The sequence below is a fragment of the Phasianus colchicus genome, chromosome 24 (assembly GCF_987193195.1).
Source record: "Phasianus colchicus chromosome 24, bPhaCol1.hap1.1, whole genome shotgun sequence".
Lineage (NCBI taxonomy): Eukaryota > Metazoa > Chordata > Aves > Galliformes > Phasianidae > Phasianus > Phasianus colchicus.
This window is the reverse complement of record NC_143459.1, coordinates 1,827,460-1,848,232: the sequence shown is the minus strand read 5'-3', so window position 1 is coordinate 1,848,232 and position 20,773 is coordinate 1,827,460. Positions and strand designations below refer to the sequence as shown.

The window sequence follows — 20,773 nt, the reverse complement described above, 5'->3', positions numbered from 1 at the left end:
TGCACCGTAAAGTCATGGCCACACCATCACAAACAAAAGGGTTTCTTGCTGCAGTCCCTGGGTGCCCAGCCAACAACTTGTGAGTAATCAGAGGTGGCAGAAAGCTGCCTCCAAAGATGGGGCCATTCAGGGGGACCCTACATCCTGCAAATTGCTGTGACCTTGACAGAAGCAGCAGAACTCAGGCTGAGCTATGAGCAAAAGGACATGACGGGAATTTGTGGAGTGCTTCAGCACAAGTCCACGTAGGAGTGCTCCGCTGACTCTGGATACTCAACAAAATGGCCTCAAGAAGTTACGTAAGACTATGGGACAAGACCTTCTTGCAAAATCATGTTTTGGATGCAAGACCAACCGTTTGCCATTGAGCAACGCACTCAGGGGCAGGGGGACAGCTGGCTGTGCACTAAGGAGCTCTGTCAGATGGAAAGCAGGAGGGCTTATTTCCACCTGCTGATGGAAAGCAAGGGTTGAGCTTTGGTTTTTCATTTGCCTATTTGCGTGACTAATACATTCTCTTAGAAATAGTGCTGCTCCCTGCCTCTGCAAAGTGCCTGCACAGAAACCAACTCACCCATCAGAAAGCAAATCTGAATTTCTCATCGCCATTTGGCAGACAGAGTGGACACCCAGAGTGAGGTGAAAAAGTGTGGCGTGCAAAAAGCTTTCACCCAGCAAGAAGCCAGCGGTAGGAAATAGCCAGCAGGGACAGCAGGTGCTCCAGGTAGGAATTAGCAGGAACAGGGGGCTCCAGACCTGCAATAAGGTGCAGTGCAGTGCCAACACACATGAGTGCGAGGCGCTGGGGGCACCCAGAGCGCTCAGAGTCCCCCCATTGTGATGGGACAGCTCTGGGATGCTGCCCTGCCCACAGGCGGAGATGCTGGTGCCCTTCCCGCAGAGCTCTGAGCTGTCAGCGGGATTAGTAGCCCTTAAATATCAATTTTTTTTTTTTAATTTTTTTTTTAATTATTATTATTATTATTCTTTTTGCCTACAATAGGCCATATTGCGCCCGTTAGGTATCGCATGAAGCACCATGTCACCCCAGCCAGAGCCTCCCCACCGTGCCCGCTGGGCAGCAGGACCAGGCTGAGATTGTTCACCTTGCCCCTGAGTTTTTGGCTGTCCCCACATGCACCCGCTCTGTGGCTGCAGGGCACAAGCCATGGAGCATCGCTGCTGCACAGCCCCTGCACCTCCTCACCCTGGTTTTTTTAGCCAAAGGCAGCTGGGATGCTCTGCAGCTGGGATGCAGAGCTCATCTGGAGCTTCTGGAAAAGCTTTAAAAAAAGTCGTCATCATCATAAAAAAAAATAAAAAAAAACACCAACAAAACAAAACAACAAAAAAATACAACAACAACAATGCGCTGAGGGGTTTCTGGATTTTGTTAGGTTTTGTTTTGTTTTTCTTTTTTTTTTTTCTGTTCAGAATGACAGAAGGAAGAAAAAACCCACACCCGTGCCAAGTGCCAACAGGTCAAGGATTAAAATACAATTACAGAAAGCTGAGCAAATTTGATCTAGCCCAAAGCTCATGTCAAATGCACCAAATGAAACCAGGATGCTGAGTGCACAACTGCTGCATTGTTTTTCTTTATGTACAGTTGCTATATATATATATATATATATGTATATATATTTTTTAAAAAATTAAATACAAAAAGCTACCTTGGAATAATGTTAAGAGTGTGACAAGGCAGAAAAAGGTGGCAAAAACCAGGAAATCTGAACCCAGTGCTGAATTTGGGGAAGGGTTAGGGCCAGGGATGCACATGGGGGAGTCATCACACTTCAGTGTTGTTCCAATGGGCGGGAGGGATTGAAGCTGGTGCCTAAGGTTCCATTGAGCAGAGGCACTGGGCTGAAATGGGTTTGCAGCCTTGGCTTCTGCCATGGGACTTGAGTGAATATGAAAGCAGGATCAGGCTTGGGGCCAAGGAGATTGAAGGGGAGCTCAATAAAAGTGCTGATTAAAGTAGACATGGGTTCTTTCTGGACATTGTTTTGGTCAGTGTCACAGCCTTAATGCTATTTCCATGATATCTTCTTTTGTACTTAACTCCCTTTACAAGAAAAGCGAAAAATAAAAATAATTAAAAAAAAAAAAAGTCACAGATCATTAAAAAAATCTATAGTATTTGCCCGTAAAACGGGAACAGTTCATAGCTCATCAAGTCTGGCAAGGAAATATGTTCTCATTCATGTTTTTCTCTTTTTTTTTTTTTTTTTTTTAGTTTTTTTAAAAAGTGTATTACGTACCCGATAAACTGGAACAGCTCTGAAAGAAGATAGAACTGAACCACTGGTTAAATATTTATATCATCTTCTCTTTCTCTTTTTTTTTTTTTTTTTTGTTGTTGTTGTTGTTGTTGTTGTTGTAGTTGCTGTCAAAATTTAAAAAAAAAAAAAAAAAAAAAAAAAAGGGGTCTGTACAGATTTCATAGACCAGAAAACCTTCTGATAACCCTCTGCTGTCCACTGGGGCAGCCACAAACCCAATGGCCATGGTTCAAAGCACATGGACGGAGCGACTCCGTCGGTCTCTGTATTTGGTATCTGAGGGCAGTGGGGCCAATACTGTGCTACGGGAGCTCAGAGGGGAAAGTCTGCTCTTGGAAAAGTCACCGTTCATGCAGAACACGCTGACTGCAAAGCACTCAGAGCGCTGTAACTTCTCCTTCCAAAACACCCCACAAGAGCCCGTCTGCTCAATGAGGGCGACGTGGCGATGTTCTGCTTAAATAAATAAATACAAAGAAAACAGAGCACGGAGTCATCAAGCAGAGCACCGTCTCCTCCAGCATCCCTAAAGCTCAAGGAGCAAACCCATGGGATGGGATGGAGCAGCTCATCCACCACCTAAAAACCAGGGAGGAGAAATGGCAGCGGGGTGAGAGCCTCCCTCAGAGCCAGGGGTAGAAGGGCTCCAGGACCATGGAGAGGGCTCCGGGCACAGCGATGGGGATGGAGGGATGAAGCCCAGCACTGGGCTACATTCGATACATTCCTACCTTCTTGCAGGTAAATCTTTGAAGAAGAATTTATATCTTTTTGTGTGTCCCTTTTTTTTTTTTTTTTTTTTTTTTTTTTTTGAATAATAAAAAAAAAAAAGTGCTTTGATGTTCTGCAGGAGGGAGAGATGTTCACGATGAGCTTTTCTCCTGGAGCGACAATTTCTCTCGCTGTGAACAGCCTCCCCCTCCTTGAGGAAGTGCTAGCTTCATTTACAAGTTCAGGGTAAACACGTTTCTCAAATGTAAAGCAGTCTCAAGTGTTTAAAGCACAACCATAGGCAATCAGAGGGATGCAAGGAAAAAAAACCAACAAGCACTTTGCGAGAATTAAATAAAGCATGTAATAAATACGAATCATAAACTTCTGTACACAGGAGTGAGGGTTTGGTTTTCTTTTTAATCATTGAATCAATATTAAAAAAAAAAAAAAGTTTTTCTTTTCTTTGTTTTTGTTTTCAGTGCATCTTCTTCCTCTTAAAATGCTTAACCCTTTCCTTTCTGCATCTCTCAGGCCCATAAGAACGCACACCTCAATGGCAAAAAAGACAAGGTCTAACAAACCCCTTTCCAAAAAACTCTAAAAAAATATTCACAGCCTCAAACATTTTTGTACATTTCAAGCAACAAAAGGTATAGAAAAAGGCACAAGTAACTGCATACATGTGGAGATAATACCAGACCAGGACAAAGAAAACCAGGAAACTTCCATGGGTTTGGTCATTCACTAGAGTGCTTCGTATAGCGATGATTATACTAAAGGAAATAGTGTTGAAAATGTCTGTTGATTTTACATAGGAAGCCTAAAGGTGGAACAGATGGCAGGGGCTTAAGCACTGCCCGTGCTGTCGCCCGCCTCTGTCTGAGCGTGACCTACGCCTGTGGGCTCTGCATGGGGACTCCTGGGGGCTCTGCGGGGCTCTCCGGAGGGCTGTGGGCTGCGGGGCGGCGGCGGGGATGGGAGCTCGGAGGTGAAAGTGCAGTGTGGTGATTCCAAAGGGCTGCTCGAGCTGCCACATTGCTTCTCGCCCGGGTTAGTCAAGGGGTCGTCCCCGCTCGTCGAAGGCTTTGGAGAGGGTTGGCGGGTGGTGCTGGGGTTGGCTGGGGATGCCGAGCGGCCCGGTTGCTCCGCAGGGCTGGGCTCAGCAAACACTTTTACCCTGTATTCCTCCGGGTCTGGCTTTTGCTTAAGCTCACTAGTCCTCATTTTCTCCTCCAAGCACTCGCTGCTTGTAGGCTCTGGGGACAGCGCGTATTTGGAAATTTTTGCCACCGGGGAGACAGATGCAGATGAAGGTTCCCGTGGCACCCATGGCTCCTCAAAGCTACTGCCACCAGGTGAAAAGTGTCCCCCTGGCAGGGACATTACGGAGCTGGGCACCAGGCTGGGATGGGTGCTTGGCCTGGCCTGGACCATCTGGATGCCCCCGATGGGAATCATGGGGTACGGGGTCCTTGCGAGCTGCTGCGAGTGCAGTGGGAGGTGGCTGAAGACATTCTCTTCTCCTCGGCTGTGGGTGTGAAGTTCGTGAGGTGCCTGCAAGGGTCTGAAGCAGATGGGCTGCATGGTGCCGGGTGAGCGTGGTGGGCTCCTGGGTTCTATCTTCTGCACCAAATGGGGAAAAAGAAACGGCCGAATCAGAGCAACGCATAAGGTACGGCACTAGCATCATTAATGCTCATTATAAGGATTGATTTTGTGCACTTTTTATTCTAATTTGGTGAGAGATCAATCAATCCAGGATGGCTTGGGCTCCCAAACCCTTAAGGTAAGGAGCAAGACAACCCACAGTGTTTGCCTGTACAAGCGGGCACACAGCCTGTTGGGGCACATGCCCAGGAGTTCAGTCATTATCAGTCACCTCCACAATCCCACCAGAAGATGTTAACACTCTCTGCATCCTTGCATTCCATCAGTACATGGATTACCTCAGTGCCCAAACCATTGTTATCAATTTTTCATGTATTTCCTTAAAACAGTGTTACATCCTCACAGCTGCTAATTGCAAGGATATTTTGCACTGAGAACATTAACTCTGGTCTGGCACAAAGCATTCCCATCAAAGGTCCCCACCACCGCCCTCATGGTGTGGTCTGCACAAATCAAGGTTAGCACCCTACCAATTTACCTTTTCCTTTTTCTCCAACCGGTGCTTCACATAGTTTCCTAATGTACATCATGGAGAGATATGTGGCTAAACAGAAATGGATTAATTAGTGATGAGGTTATAACTAAGCCCCTAGACAGGACTCCCAGGAAGAGGAAGCAACAGAAAATGAAATAAATTTTCTGTAAAGATGGGGTTATGGGATTTAAGGATACACTGGAGGAATCCTTTGTGGAGCTATGGAAAACTGCCTGACCTGCAAGCTGAATCTCTGTGATAAGGCAGCAGAGGAAGGCAGCAAAAGAGAAAGGAAGAAAACAAGAGCCACAGAAGGTAGCAATGAGTTAGTCAGCATTTACCAGCCCCAATGCCTGCTCAATGACTCTTATCCACACAAAGTTTTGGCAGAACTGCTGTGGGGATGCTGGGAAACCCCAAGCAAATCCCCATGGTGCAACAGCAACTAAGGGGAGAGATGACCTGTAGCAGGAGCCTTTGGGAAGAGGCGCAGACACAGGGAGACCTGATGCACAGATCTGGACAAAAGCCTTATGCCCCAGCTAAGATCATTTTTAAATGATGAATACCATTCCTACAAAGGACACTAGCTGGGAGCACAGGGGTCTGTTTGGGTATCTGATGAACACAGCTCTGAAAGGAGCAGGACAGTGAGCAGAAAGGTAAGTTAGTGTAAGTAAAAAGGTGAGAGTGGGCAGGCAAGCAGGAATAGGTGCTACTGCTTCCTTTGTGCTCTAGGGAGCTTAGAGGACACCAGTGGGTAGTTTTCCTAGCAGATGTTTCAGAGCAGAAGGAATGGGGTTTTCACAGTCCTGAGGTTCACCCCAAAAGGCAGTTGAGAACTGAGGGAAATAGCATTCAAGTGGGCAAAAATTCTGGCCTAAAATAACTGATGGTCTCCGGGAAAGTAAGGCAAACACTCATAGAGGGAAACAGTAGGGAGGCAGCACCAAGAGATGATTCACTGCTGTGAACATGACAGAAAGGCAAATGGTGCAACGGGGCTTTTTTGGGGAACACCTGAGTCAGCATCTGTATGATGGGTCCTCCAGGGCTGGATCTCATGTTCATCAGCGCAAATTACAGGAGAGCCAGGCACCTCAGCAGGAATGGGAGATCTCTCAGCACTCCACAAGACCCAATGTCTAATTTGCCTGTAGCAATGGGAGGAACAGGCAATTTTCTTTTACCCATAGGATGTGATATGTCCAACAGAGAGATTAAATGATATTCTGGATGTAGTGGGAAGAAGCTCTCTGTGCTGGAGAGGTGAGATAAAAGCAGAGATGTCCAACCAACATTCCTCAGCAGTTAATCTAACAGTGGGCTGCATGCCTACATAGCCCAGGAGAAAGCATCAAGGTGTGAGAGACCCTTGGCTAGCCCAAATTTGGTTCAGGACACTGACAATAGAAAAATGAGTAGAGTTTCACTTTAAATGGTGAAATCTAAGAAATGGGTCTGAAATTCACAAGAAAAAGATCTCTTTAAAACTTTGACAAGCTTTATTAAGAGCACATCCTTACTGCTTGTGTCAGCAGGAAAAGCAGGAATGGATTGGGTCAGGGTGAGCAGCATTGGGTTGAAGAGGAGACAACTTTATTTCCCCCTCAGCTGAGATGGGCAGACCAACAGGTGCAAACCCTTTGTGCTCGCTCTCATTTTCCCCTGTATACATTTACAGTCACTTTGCACTTCTGCACTGCAACGCTCAATTAAAATCACACCACAGCACGTACTAAGGGGAAAGAGGGGGCTTGGACTTACCAGCTTGGATTCATAGAGCTGTACATTTTTGCCAAAGAACCTGTGAGGTAGAGGCATCGAAGATAATATTCCATGCTGGGCTTGATATGAGCTCTGAATTTTGTCATCTGCTGCTGATCTGCTCATCCCAGGCGCGTCCTCCTTGCCAGAAGATGAGTACCTGGGTGCCTCCGAGCAGCTCGAGGGCAAGGTTTTCTTCAGCGATAAATACCTGCCCGATGGCATCTCTCTGCTGGGAGATGAGGCCTCTCCCTCGGGAGGAAGGTACGCTCTAGGGGACAGCTCTCTCCTGGGGGACAGATGCCTGCTGGGCGACAGCTCGAGCCTCGGCGACGCGCACCGCAGCGGGGATGCCTCCCTCCTGGGAGAGACACGTGGACATGGGGACAGCCCCCTCCCTGGGGACAGGCACCTCAGAGGAGACATCTCCCCGGTGGGTGAAAACCGTTTGGGTGAAGTTTCATTTTTGGTTAACAGGTGCTTTCTCGCTAGCATTGGTCTGCTGCTGCCGCCAGCTCTGCTGGAGTCCTGGCTCGGAGACCACCTTTTCCTTGGGGAGGTGTCTTTTGAGGCTGACAGTTCCATGGCTAGGGACATGGGTGGCCTGGTGACAGACTCTCTTTCAGCAGAAGCCAATTGTTCGGTGGAAGTCAGAGCTGGTCTGTGGAGACTCAGGGCGCTGTGGCACACGGCGATGTCGCTGCTGTCTGCTGACCACCTGCTTTCCAGCCCGCAGGAGGAGCCCTGCTGGCCTTCACCGACTTTTTGGCTGCTGGAAGCAGCTTCTTGGGCTAAGGACGATGCTGTTTCTGTGCCTTCCTCTTGAGAAGCTGGAGAGCCACCTGAAGAATGCATCGGTGGGGCGGGGTGTTTGGCTTCCGGCAGCTTTAAGGGTGGTTCATCTTGGCTCTCCTCTTCCTCCTCGTCTTCATCATCTTCATTGTCATCATCATCGTCAGATTCCTCCAGGTCTGAAAACTGGTGTTCCTCAATAGGCTCAGATCCCTCCCGCCCCTCAGAGTCTTGGAATAGGTCTTCACTGGTTCCTGCAAGACAGACAAACACAAAACAAGAAGTGTAAGACAAACAGAGGGTGGGTTTGTGCTAAACCTGCTCCAAAGATCTCATGGGACAAAAAGAAGGAAGATCCAGTTATTTCCTCGATTAGTCACCTCAAACTTCAGCCTTGTCCTCTGCTCCAGCTCTCCCCCTGGTGGTTTCATTGTCTTGAACCCATGAATCTCACCATCCCACCACTGCTCTGCCCAAATTTTGGTTCCAACCATTGCTCTGCCACCACTCTGCCATCAGCCCCTACTACTGCTGCACACCATCACACAGCCTCTACTGCTTCAGGAACACAAAGAAAGGTCTTACTAGACATGGATATCAGCAGCACCATCATCCTTCGATGTGCTTTTTATTGCAGTGGTGCCCATATAACGTCCACAACTAACAAAACACAGGCTGCCAACATGTCAGGCCTGTCCTGTCTAAATTATGTAACATTTAAATATTAGCAAGACAGGGCTTTAATTAAAAAAGAAAATATCTCAGTGGTTTTTCCCTTATTTTGATCAAATCCAGCTATTACGCAGACATGTCTGGGATGCTTTGGTAATAACAGATTGTAAACCATGGAATATTTAAGAAAGCAAATTGTGAAGAATTTAAAATAGAGTATTCCATACAGTATCCCATAGCCCATAGGATAACTCTCTTCTACTCAAAGAGCCAGGAGAAGCTTTATGAGGTCAGTAGCAAGCTGCTGGCTCATCCTCTGCTCTGCACAGAGAAAACCTGCATTTGCCATGCCAGATGTGCAGCAGGGCTGGATAAACAAAAACTCAGCCTGCAGAGGTCCGTTGGGAACAGCCACTGGATGTCACTATAGCTCAACAAAATGGCACTGACAGAGACTTTCCACAAGTCCCTACTGCTCTGGAGGGGCCCAGAAAAAAACACTTTCTCAAAGCGTGCCAACGCCAGGCACCAAGGAGATGGGTGCTGTGCTGCTGAGGCACGCTTGCTCCCCAGCTGTGCAAAGGAAATGTTGCTTTGACACTTGTACTAATTGCAGCACTGCTGGCTTCTTCTCCCCCCCCCGCCCTGTTCAGCATAAGATGCTGCTCTTCTCCAAACTGAAGTTTTCCATGCAGGGCTGCCATCAGCAGGATGAGCCAAGGGGAGGCTCCAGGGATTCAGCGTGGAGCTGGACCACACCTGGTGGCTTGCAGCAGGAACGTGGCCACACAGGGAGAAGTCCCTCAGATCTGTGGATAAATGCCTAATTCAGCTTACTCTGAATAACAGGACCTTACTGGTAAATGCTCACAAAGTATTTGGCAACCCTCAGATATCAGTGGAACAAGACATGTATTTAGCAGCTCTCCACCAAGATCATTGTGCAATGCTTGTATAATGATGGGCTTTGCTGGGCCCGGGATCCAGCACTGGGTTATGTGCAAACTCCCAGAGGAGCTGACTTCAGAACAAATATTATTCCAAAAAGACTCATTCTCCCGTGCATATTTCTTGCCTGGAAAGGGAAGGCAGCTCGGTACCAGAGCTATGAGCTATCACTGTCCTGGTCTGTGGGGTCAACATCCACATGCATACGGACGGACAGACAGCCCCAGCCCTGCTGCTGTCTCCTGTGTGGTCTCCTTGTTTTGGCCTCAGTCGCACAGACAGCAAGGTCAGAAGGACAGGGTGAGGGAAATGCAAAGCCAGCTCTGCGTTGGGGTGTTGTTTGTATTTCCCACAGGGGGGAACAGCTCAGTGAGCCCTGGGGCATCCCAAAGGGACGGTGCTGCAGGATCCTCGCAGGCTCCATAGAGAGCTCAGACATGGATTTTTGCAGCAGAAAAACATTCTGCTGAGCGGCTGGGGAGAGCAAGGGCACATCAGGAGAAGAACACAGAGAGGGAGAGAAAAACTGCCCCACTGACGGCACGTAGGGCTCTGCATGCTGTTTCATTACATCTGCGTTACCCTCGTGGTATTGCACAAGTCTGGTGCAATCACACCAAGCCAAACCAATACAACAGCGAAGAATTATGCTCCAATCTCCTTTTATAGTCACACCCCCTTCTTTCCCCTGCCCCTTAAATAGAAAGAAAAACAATCAAGTGAAATACGGCTCAAGCTGAAAATAATCCAGGGAGCTGTAGGAACGGCTGTTCCCTCCCCACGTGCCCCCAGAAGGGAGCACAGCTCTCTTCCTGGGCTGGGCTGTGGCACATTTTTACTTTTTTAATTAAACTCCTCAACAGCAGGCTCTGCTCTGAGCCCCCATGGGAAGGCGATCTCCAACCCACCACACTGTGACGAGCTGCAATCTCCGATTCCTCACTCGCTGTTCTGTCATTCCTCTGCTCTTTTCTCATCCATCCCCATACCTCCAACGATTACAGTACCAAATATGATTTTCTGACCATCTTCTCAGCTGTTTTATTTGGGATTTGCTTGGCATTTATGAGCAAAGGGCCTCCCGAATATTTGAAATTTCAGCAAGGGTTCGGTATTAGATTTAACCAGGTAAAAAAGAAGAGGGGAGGAGAGAACAGAAACGTTCCGCTGACAACTGTGCCTTCTGCTTTCACCTTTCTGCATTCCTCCCTGGCAGATGGTCCCCTTTACACAAACACGAATGGTCTCCATCAATGGGAGGAAATGGGGACTGTATATTTTTTGTAATTCTAAAATTACACGGGTTTCTTGCATAATGCAATGAAGTCCAGACAGTGCAATGCATTCCAGCAAGCTGCTGTGCAGCCAACAGCAACAAGGCGAGGAGCCCTGTCCTGGAGCTTGTGGGCTCCCATCCCTCCACAGCACATCTCCTCACTGGTATCCGTGTGCCACTGGGGACCAATGATTTGATGATGGCCAAAAATCACATCCTCAAGCGGGTGGTTCCAGCCTTTCTGTTGAGCTCTCAGCTTTACACCCCTTTTCTGTGAAAGAGGCCAAAGGCTGAGAGCAGCTCATCCTCCTCATCTGACCCTGTTTGCCACTGTCCCTTGGTGAGCCGGGGGGGAATGGCTGAATGAAACAAGGAACAAAGCACCCACCCAACTCGCACAGTGAGCCCCTACAGCTCTGTCCTCAGAACTGAAATAGGACTTCTAATCTTCAGGTTTTCAAAAGTCACACTCCACTGACTGATTCATTAGTTCTAATTGACTATAATGGAAAGGTTTAAAATAACAGCTGCTTTTCGGGCTCCAACAATCAACACTCAGAATTATAGAATGAGAGAATCCTTAGAGTTGGAAGGGACCTTTAAAAATCACCTAGTCCAACTCCCCTGCAATGAACAAGGACATGCACAGCTCCATCAGGTTGCCCAGGGCCTGATCTAGCCTCCAGTGATGGGGCTACCACCACATCTCTGGGCAACCTGTTCCAGTGCCTCACTGTAAAAGACTTGTTCATTTTTCCTGCACTTCAGGAAGTTCATTCTTCCTGCACCTCTTTTCTCTTCTCCCTGCCTGGATGGGAGAATAACTGGGAGAGCTGGGAAAAGAACTTGAAGAAGAACGGGAGAATTCAGAAAGGGATTGGAACTAAATGATCTTTGAGGTCCCTTCCAACTCAAGCCATTCTATTATTCTATGAACTGGGAAAAGAACTGGGAGAAGAACTCACTGAGAGCAGCCCTGCAGAGAAGGGTCTGGGGGGTCCTGGAGGACAAAAAGCTCTCCTTTAGGGCAGCTCCTCTGGAATCCCCAGCTAGGTTTCCTTTTGGCCATGTCTTCCTGTAGAAAGGCCACAGCTAAGCACACTGTGTCTCAATCCAGCCAAAAGGTTGTTCCAAAGAGTTGGGCCAAAGCCAAGAGCCCAGAAATTTCAGCAGGAAGAGAACCACCCCTTGAAGCACGGCAGCACACTGTTGGCTGCATGAATGAGATGGCTTTAAGAAAGTAAACTGGGGAGCAAAGGAGATACAGAGGATGGGAAAGGCACTGTGGGAATCTCTGGAAATACCAGTGAAAGTGTAGTGGGGTGCTTTGTTTCTCCCATGTCTTCATCCCATGGCCATCCAGGACTGCATCCAGCCTGAATCACAGAATCACAGAATGGTCTGGGTTGGAAGGGACCTCAAGGATCATGAATCTCCAACCCCACTGCCACAAGCAGGTCCACCAACCCCCCTATTTAATACTAGACAAGACTGCCCAGGGCCCCATCCAACCTGAATTAGACCAAAGGGTGCAGTGCTGCTACACCAGGAGCTGCTACACCATGGGGCTTGGGCTGGTGAAGCTGTGCTGTACCAGCCACGGATCCTGGTTGGCAAGCTGAGCGTACCATCCTGATGCCAATGCTTTGATAGTTTTTGGGAGGTGCATTAATTGCCTGAACTAGGGTCATCATAGGACCTGAGGCTTACTTTGGGATGACTGCAGGCAAATGGCCCCAAGACTGCTTAATTAACCAATGCGGGGACAAAGCACGTGGGCAACGCAGTTCCCACTGCAGGACCTCAATTGATGACTCTTAATTACCTACAGATCAGGAGGCGTGTGGCAGTGCCACATCCCAGGAACCAGCCCCTTTCCCAACAAAGCCTAGGATGGACTCGACCTCGGCAGGGGAGCGGGGTGATAAGCTCTGTTTGTTGTTCCTGCTGAGTTAACATTCCCTGGCTCCCAGCACTGTCTCCAGAACTCGCTCAGCTGATGCTCACTTTATAAAAATAACCGTGGTGCTGCGTGCCTTATGGAGCTCACGTTAACCCATTGTTAACCCCAGATCCCTGCGGAACCTGAATGGTTTGGGGTGAGATGGGAGGGAAAGAATGGGTATAGCCTGACCCTTTGCAGCTGTCAGAACACAGCCTCCAATGACTGGGGTAAAATAGTTGTTTTTCTAGCTCAAAGAGACACATGAGATTTCCCCATGTTCTTCTGGAGACCTTCCTCACCTTTCCCTCAATGCTTCTGAAGGAGGCAGAAGTGCTCATGGCCACCTCGCTGCTCCCCAGTGTTGGCCAGCCTCCCTACAAGGCTGCATTTTGGGATGACTTCAGGGGAATTCAGCTGCATATCCTACCATAAGGCTGGAGAGAAATTACTAAATGAGAGAATCATGTGTGCTTTTCACAGCACGGACAGGCTCCTGGGTTAAAGACCCTTGGACAGACTTTGTGTTCACTCAGAAGTGGATGAAAGAAATGAGCAGGTGAGACAGGGTAAAAGTATCTTGTAAAGCATTCAGAATAATGCCACTAAATGTCAAAGCATCATGTTATTTTGGTTCTGCCAGCTTTTTATCTGCTGAGAAACGTCCAAGTCATTTTAGGGTGGCTCACCTTTATTCCACACATAGCAATGACCTGGTGATGAGGGAAGCAGCTGACCCCATCCTGGTTTATTGATGCATCCAATAGTGGGGCAGTGGAGCTGGATCATCCTGCTTCTGTCTGCATCTGCAGACACAGCCCAGGTTTGCTTCAATCAGGCAGAGTACCCTGGGTCTGCATTGGTTATTTGGAGTGTTCTGGGGTCATCCAACCAGCCAGATGGGCAGGACCTTCAAAGATGTGGCACTTGGGAACAGGGTTTAGTGGGCATGGTGGTAATGGGTTGGACTAGATGATCTTAGTGATCTTTTCCAACCTTAATGATTCTATCATTCCAAGATGGATGGAAATGTCCTTCCCTGGAGCTCCTTTCCATACTGCAGAGGGGCATCTCCTTGGCAGGACAGCAGCACAAACATCTGCTCACACTCAGCTCTGCAGCTCCAGATCCTAATGAGGGGACCAGGACTGATCTCTTAACCATCAGCCACAATGCCAAGCTTGCAGCAGCACAGGGAGAGGTTACAGCCCCATGCAAAGCTGGAAGGAGCAAAAACACCCCACATCTTGTGCTTGAACTACCCTTTCTCAGAGGCAAAAGTCATATATAAAGTACTGTAAAGGATTTTACCTTCTTCGGCTTCCAGATCCACCAGTGAAGATACCAACACGCCCATCTCCTGACATTTTTTGCTGTGGGCTTTTGACTTCATATGCTTAGTCAGATTCCCTGAAAGCAAGCAGAAAACACATTTTGGTCAACATGGCTTTTATAATTTTTTTTTTTTTTTTTTTTTTTTGCAAGCTCATCAGTAGCATATTTAATAATTTGGCTCTGAACCAGATAAGGAGATTCTCAGACTATTCCCAGGCCACTATCCAGTGCAGGTATCCCATGTTGCAAGACTAAACACCTGATAGGCCACCACAGATATGCACTGGTTTTAGGGAGGAAGAAAGGTCCTGGATTGCTGTCAGTGATGGTGCAACTGAGAACAATTGTAAGAAAGCAGGGACAAGGAAGATACTCCCCAGTGCAGCACAGTGGGTAACACCTCTCATGTCTCAGCTTTGGGACATGCCTGGGGCAGAGCAGTGCTACCAAAAAGAGCACTCCAGATGCCAGCAATGGGGACAAAAAGCAGCCCACTCTGGAACGACCCTTGCCTGCCTCTGCCTGAACAGCTGGATACAGCTGTAGATAAAAGTAATTAGTGGAGTCAGCTGGGAAATGCCATTTCCACCCTGAGGAGCAGTTTGTTGGGCTGGGGAGTGAGCCTGGGGTTGGCTTCTGGGCAGTTTGATCCATGCTAGTACTTACTCAAGGCTACATGCATGAGGAGCTGTGTGGAGTGAAGCAATGCAGATGCACATCCCTACAACTGCACAGGATGGCTCTGGTGGGCTGCCACGCAGCAAAGCAGCAGTAGGAAAAAGCTCTCAGCTCCCAGAGCAGGAGCCACAGGTACTCCCAAATCCTGTGCACCACAGCTTTGGGCATCATGAGCAAGCCTGCTGAACACTAATGAGGCTGCCTGGGGCTGGGGGTGGGGAGAGCAGCCCCTGAAAAGGGGGTATGGGATGTGGGATGCTCCCTGCTGCCCTGAGCTGGGATAACCCACAGGCACACGGCTGGGGAAAAGCTCTCTAATCCTAACTCCCAAACTGCAGGCAGGTTAATTAGACAGTTATTAACCCTACTTATCCACCAGGGAAGCGCTGAACCTCTGTCGAAGGGGAAAATGAAAATAGATAGGAAGGAAAGAAAAAAATGAAAGGTTGTCTCCTGCATTACAGAGTAACCTGGTCCCAGAGCTGGGTGGGACGTAGGGAAACCTCTACCAACCCCTCTTGTGCTGCTCCAGTGAGTATAAATAAATAAGCTGCACCTGTGATGCCCTCACAGCTCAGAGGGGTGTCACAATCCTCCCCCTACCAAGCCCACTAATTATTTATTTAGCCTTTATTATAGGGAATGGAATGGCTCCAACAGGAAAGACCAAGAAAGAGGGACAAAGGCTGACTCTATATCCTCACGTATCTGGCACCCATCTAGGATGAGGATATGATTCTTGCTCCAAAAGGGTGTTTAATAATTTAGTTGCAGTAAGAGGGATTTATTATTTTAAAACTTCACGCCAACATACTCTTAGCCCCACAGTGTGACGCTCAGGTGTGAGGATGAAGACATGTTGGCTCGGAGCTTTTTCTCTGACTTGGAGCAGGAGTTTTGTTGTGGGCCCAAAGCAACCCAGTGGGACAAAAGTGCATTCTCACGGATGCCTCTGGTTCCAGTGAATGGCCATTTTTTGTAAATGAAAAGCTGTTGTGCCAAGGAGTATCCAAGGAGTTTAAAATTTTGACCTCATGGAGCTGGAATTTAATTTTGGACCGAACTACCAAAAAGACAATCTGACTCAGCCTGCTGCAATCAGACCCTGCTGCTGCCTGTCCATCACAACGCATTGCATCTCGCTGCCAAAAATGACCCATTTTTGCTCAGTGCTACAGCAAAATATCTGACTGGTTGGCACACGTAGTAAATAAACCCCAGCAAGAGCTTGGTGGGAGCTGGGGGAGATGGTTATGCTGTGGTACCCCAGGAACAGTGGCTGCATGGCTGGGGACCACCAAGCACATCCTCAGACAAGCTCATAAATCCACTGCGATACGTACATCTGGATTTATCAGGGCAAAACATGAGTTATTCAGGGGGATGTAATGCTTTGAGCAAAGCGACACTAAAACAAACAAAAAAAAACACTAAAAATCCCTGTGCAAGTGAATGTGTGCCAAATCCCAAAGTGCAGCTCATTGCAAGTGTTGCTTTGTTTTCCCCTTCTACTACTTTCTACTCTGCTCTTCCCCTCTCTTTTCATCCTTGCTGGGTTACTTTGGGAAATGCCCACACATAAATGGGAAAGGTGAGGGTGCAGAGCTGTCTGTGGCAGCCCCCCAGGTGGGGGCATTTCCCAGCACAGAGTCCCACAACGTTGGGAAAGCTGCTTGCCTTCATGGGAAGGGAGGCTCAGGGGGTGGACTCCCATCTGAGCTCCGTTTGCATCATTTCACGGAAGCTAAAAGCTGGAAGCTGCTTTAAAGCAAGAAGCAAAGTTATCATCTCGGGAGCAATTTGGAGGAGGAGAAAATTTATCTTATCAGGATTCTTCCAACTGTTTGTGTTTTAGGACCCTTTAATTAAATGTCCTTCAGCACATTTCCAGTAAAATCAACACTTTTGCCCAAGTGAGAGCTGGACATGGAACCTAGAAGGAAAGACTCAGCTACTTGCTGCCTTGCTGAGTGCTGGTTCCTAACTCAAAACAAAATAATAATAATAACATTGCTTCCTTGGAAACAGCTGGAAACATATCTGAAGGAACAAGAGGGAAACCAGCAGAGAGGGTTTAGGCTGCAGAACAGTCAAACCCAATCCTAAGCAAGTGGGTGATCCTTACTGAGGTTCAGAAGGAGCTCCCAGATTTGAAATCCGTTGATTATATCAAAATAAATTTGGGAAACTGTGCAAATGGTGCCTCCCCCCACCCTGAGCACTGAAGCAGCACGGGGATGGGCTCTCTCTTACGCCTGCATACAACTATGTGCTGCTGGCTGCTTGAGCTCTTCTGCTGTTGTGAGGTCTTATTCTGGACTTAAAGCAGCTTAAATGCTTGTGTTGTTTTGAGAAAGCTAAAACTGCGCTGTTCCAAAAGCAGCTTAGGAGGGACTAGAAGTGATTTTCCATTTAAATTAAAAGAGGGAAATTAATTCTTCAGAACATCCATTACAATATTTTAAAGGTGGTGGAGTTAAAATAAAAATCAGGGGACGGAAGCATTAAGATTCGTGGAAAAAATTAACTTGTCCACATTGGACGCACACCGTGCTTTCTGTTTCTCCTATTAAATGTGAACAATTTAACAACAATAAATTCCAACAAATACCCAACAGCATGACCTTGGCATCCAAGGCAACTCTGTGACACCGATACTGCTTTCCAGGACTTGAGTTGTTTTCATATCCTTCCTTTAAAATAGCATGGAAGGAGAGCAACAGCTACTCCGTCACTGGCAACTCCCATTTTGCTGTGAGAGATGTTCACACCCAGAGGATAAGCAATAGGCAATGCTCCTCATCCCAGATAAACCCTTCAAATAGGGTTTACGTGTGACTTAAATAGTGCACAGGTTCTCTGTATGGAGATGATTGCCCAGAGAGGCTGTGGATGCCCCGTCCTTGGAGGTGTTCAAGGCCAGGTTGGATGGGGCCCTGGCCATCCTGGTCTAGTATTGATCCTTAGTGATCCTTGAGGTCCCTTCCAACCTAAGCCATTCTATGATTCTATGATTCTACGATTCTATGATGTCCCCCATTGAGGCTCTCAAAGAAGAAATGCTTTAATTTGGATCATTTCTTGGGCAAAAGGTTCAAATTTCTTTTAAATGGTGTTGTTATCTTTTTATATTGACTTAAAAGATTAAAGGAGAGAATTGAGCACCCATCCTGCGTGGATACAGGCTATGAAATGCCAGCCATCTTCTGGAGCGTGTCATCAGCCTGTGCTAACTGATCTTCCAGAAGGGTCCCAAGGCTGGGCTTCGAAATGAAGAGAATTAGCACATTTCCCACGGAAGCTTAATAGCTGCCTAATATTTCACTTGAATTCGACTTTCAGCCTTCATTCCTTTTATTTTTATTATTTATTTTTATTTTTTTTGCCCTTTTCTCAGTGTTTCTCCTCCTGCTTGGACCAATGGGTCCTTCTCTGTTCCCAGCATCAGTGCAGGGATTCTTGGCAATGCGGCCGTGGCTCTGCCCTGCTTTAGCTGAGTTAATTCTTTGGAACATTCCGCCAGTTGGACCTGCTCTGGAGTTTCCAGAGAAGCTTAGCAGAGCACTGAGTCTGTACAGCAGTAATAACAATAATAAACTGAGCAGCCATAACCCAGCCTTTAAGGGCTTGAGGGGTAACGCATTCAATACATTAGCACGTTCAATAACCCCAGTGCCTGTCGTGTGCTGATTTAAGGAACTGAGAGCTAATTTATTAAGGGCGATGGCTGAGGACATGGAGAAGTCTGGCGTCTGGGAGCTGGGAGTGGAGCAGACTGTCAAACGGGGATCTCCAGCCAACACTCCTTACATGAGCGCAGAGCTCTCCGTCCGTTCTGACCTCTGCACAAAGACGTGGATGCAGCCTGCTGCTCCACGTGGTTTTTCCAGAAATTTTAAGAAACGTCAAGCAATCCAGACGTGCAGCGAGTCTGAAAGCAAACAACGGCTGTGGGAGAGGACAGTGTGTGCACAGGGTGGGAAATTCAGCATTGCCCCAACCCTGGGTCACCCATGGAAGGGAAAGGGCAGGGACACAGGGACAGGTGGAAGCTCTTTGTCATTCCCAATGGGAAAACTGCTGGACTGCACCTTCCTCACGGTAAGAAACAATGAAGAAGCAACTTAACTGCTTTAAACAACCTCTCTGAGGCCACAGCATCAAACCTCACAGGAGAGCACTGCTACAGAGCGGAGGTAGAGACACCTCATTAAAGAGGCATGTTGATATCTCATCCAGAAATGTAAAATCAAACCAAATTACAATAACCAAATTTCCAAGGCTGCTGTTTCCATCAACTGAGTGAACAGGAAAAATAAAATAAAATAAAATAATCTCATGGAATTGCTTTAAAATAATAATAATAATAAAAAAAACCATTTCCCTGCAGCTCTGTAACTCGGAGGAACAGCTTTGCTTGCAATGAAAGAGATGCACAAAAAGCAGACAAACAGCATAATTAGTGAGCAGGGGGAAATACTGAAAGCTCGCTGTTTTGCAAAAAGTTTTCCCAGCTCTTGGAACGTAAGTATGGAATTTCAAGGGGGAGAGGGGCACATTTTAACCAGATAAGGATCCTCATTAAAATTATAATAATTAAAAAAAAAACAAAACATTCAACCGCTTCCAGCCTAGTTGAGAACTTTGAGCATTAGATCATGCTGGAGAGATCTACCACAGCCAAAATGAAGACAGCCCCATAGATATTCCCCTTGAGTTTACACTGACTGCTAAAATTACCCCTGAGAAGCTGATTTCTAAAAGAGCTTCAGCTCAGCTTATATTTTTGCAAGCACAGTCCGGTAGCAAGAGCTCCAGCTTCTCCATTCTGCAATTAACTGTGGTTGCAAAACTGCCCACCAGGAAGGGGGATCCTAATGAATCAGGGCCCCATCCAACTTCTTCTAGACGTCTGTAAAACGAGCTGTGAAACCTCTAGTTCTGCAAACCAGACCTCTGTTTAAGGCACCAACTGCAACAATTCTGCAACTGGGCTTTAATTGATGATGTTATCAGCACGCAAGGATGATTTTTTTTTTCCCCCTTGCTTTCCAATAACAGTTTCAAAGGTCCTTATGCTGCCATCAGCAAAGCAAACAGATTTTATCCAAGTGCTGCAAAGTTATGTGCAGTATGGGCATGCCTGCAGGGCTCTGGCTGTCAGCCCCTCCCCCCCCTTTCAACAAGGAGCCGTGTTCATGCAATTCCAAGTTACCATCATGCAACCATTTGTCCTAAAATCGCTCATCCCAGTAAATTCTGCCCCCCTCATGCACCCATATGCAAATGGATAGTTTTGCATTGAAATCCCAGAGCAAACTGATTTTGGAAGGAAGCATTCCCATGCTACCTTCCCCAGTAAGCTGAAGAAGGGAAATCCTTTGGAGGCAAGCATCTATTTGCAGGTGTGCTTCAAGGCAGCAGAGATGGAGAGCAAAGCAGCAAGAGAGATGGTGGAAAGGATGGATTCATCACCCTGAACAAAGGCCTAACGGAAGCATGATGGAAAGCAAGGTGAAGTGATGGGAGAGGTTGAATGTATTCACCTCTCAAAGGAAAATCTTGGAACAAAGGAACCAAAGCAAGAGGGAAAGAGAAAGAAAATGGATCAGGGAGAGCTCCAGGTGGGGAAGGAGAGGAAGAACCATGGCTTGGATCTGCTGCTTGTGTCTGACAAGAATTTGGCCTCAAACATGGTATCACTTCCCCATGCCCACATACACTTGCTGATTCCCAACACGTTGTTACCCAGAAATCCCCAACAACTTAACCTCCAGCCCCGGGCATGGCCCCAGTGACTCACCCAGCAGCAGGATCACTTGTTTAGCACTGAGGCACAGACATGGCCACCAATGGCATTTCTGGGCCAGCAGGCATGACACAGCCTATGCAGCACCCAGGCCTCCTCCCATGTCTTTGCTGTGCCTCTTTCTTGGGTAGTAGGGGGTTTCTGGGATGCTATTCTTGAGAAATCAATTCTGCCAGCTCTGCAGTTTTCTGAGGTTTGAGAAGGTTAGAGAAGATGGGCATTTTGTACTTAGGTTGAGCTATGAGGGAGACACCAAACTCAGCATCTTTATTGCAAGACTCAATACAACTAAAGATGGAGAGCAGAACTGTGAAAGCCGTGGTGCCAGACTCTCAGGAGAGATCAAAGGATTTGGGCCCTTCTGGAACTTTTGACAACTTTCCCCAAAGTCCATGGGAAAAGACTTTCATTT

General features: G+C 47.4%; 1 protein-coding gene across 11 annotated transcripts in view; it reads right to left on the bottom strand.

Moving 5' to 3' along the window:
• Window positions 1–3,099: 3,099 nt before the first annotated feature.
• The window catches only part of HIVEP3 (HIVEP zinc finger 3), a 216,248-nt gene continuing 198,574 nt past the window's right edge, over window positions 3,100–20,773 (bottom strand). For all 11 annotated transcript variants that reach the window (XM_090124023.1, XM_090124026.1, XM_090124027.1 and 8 more), the window contains 3 exons: window positions 13,851–13,949; window positions 6,910–7,955; window positions 3,100–4,622 (listed from right to left, as the gene is read on the bottom strand). In XM_090124023.1, coding sequence (XP_089980149.1) covers window positions 3,846–4,622; window positions 6,910–7,955; window positions 13,851–13,949 — 1,922 coding nt within the window. In that variant the 3' untranslated portion in view covers window positions 3,100–3,845. The remainder of the gene's footprint in view (window positions 4,623–6,909; window positions 7,956–13,850; window positions 13,950–20,773) is intronic.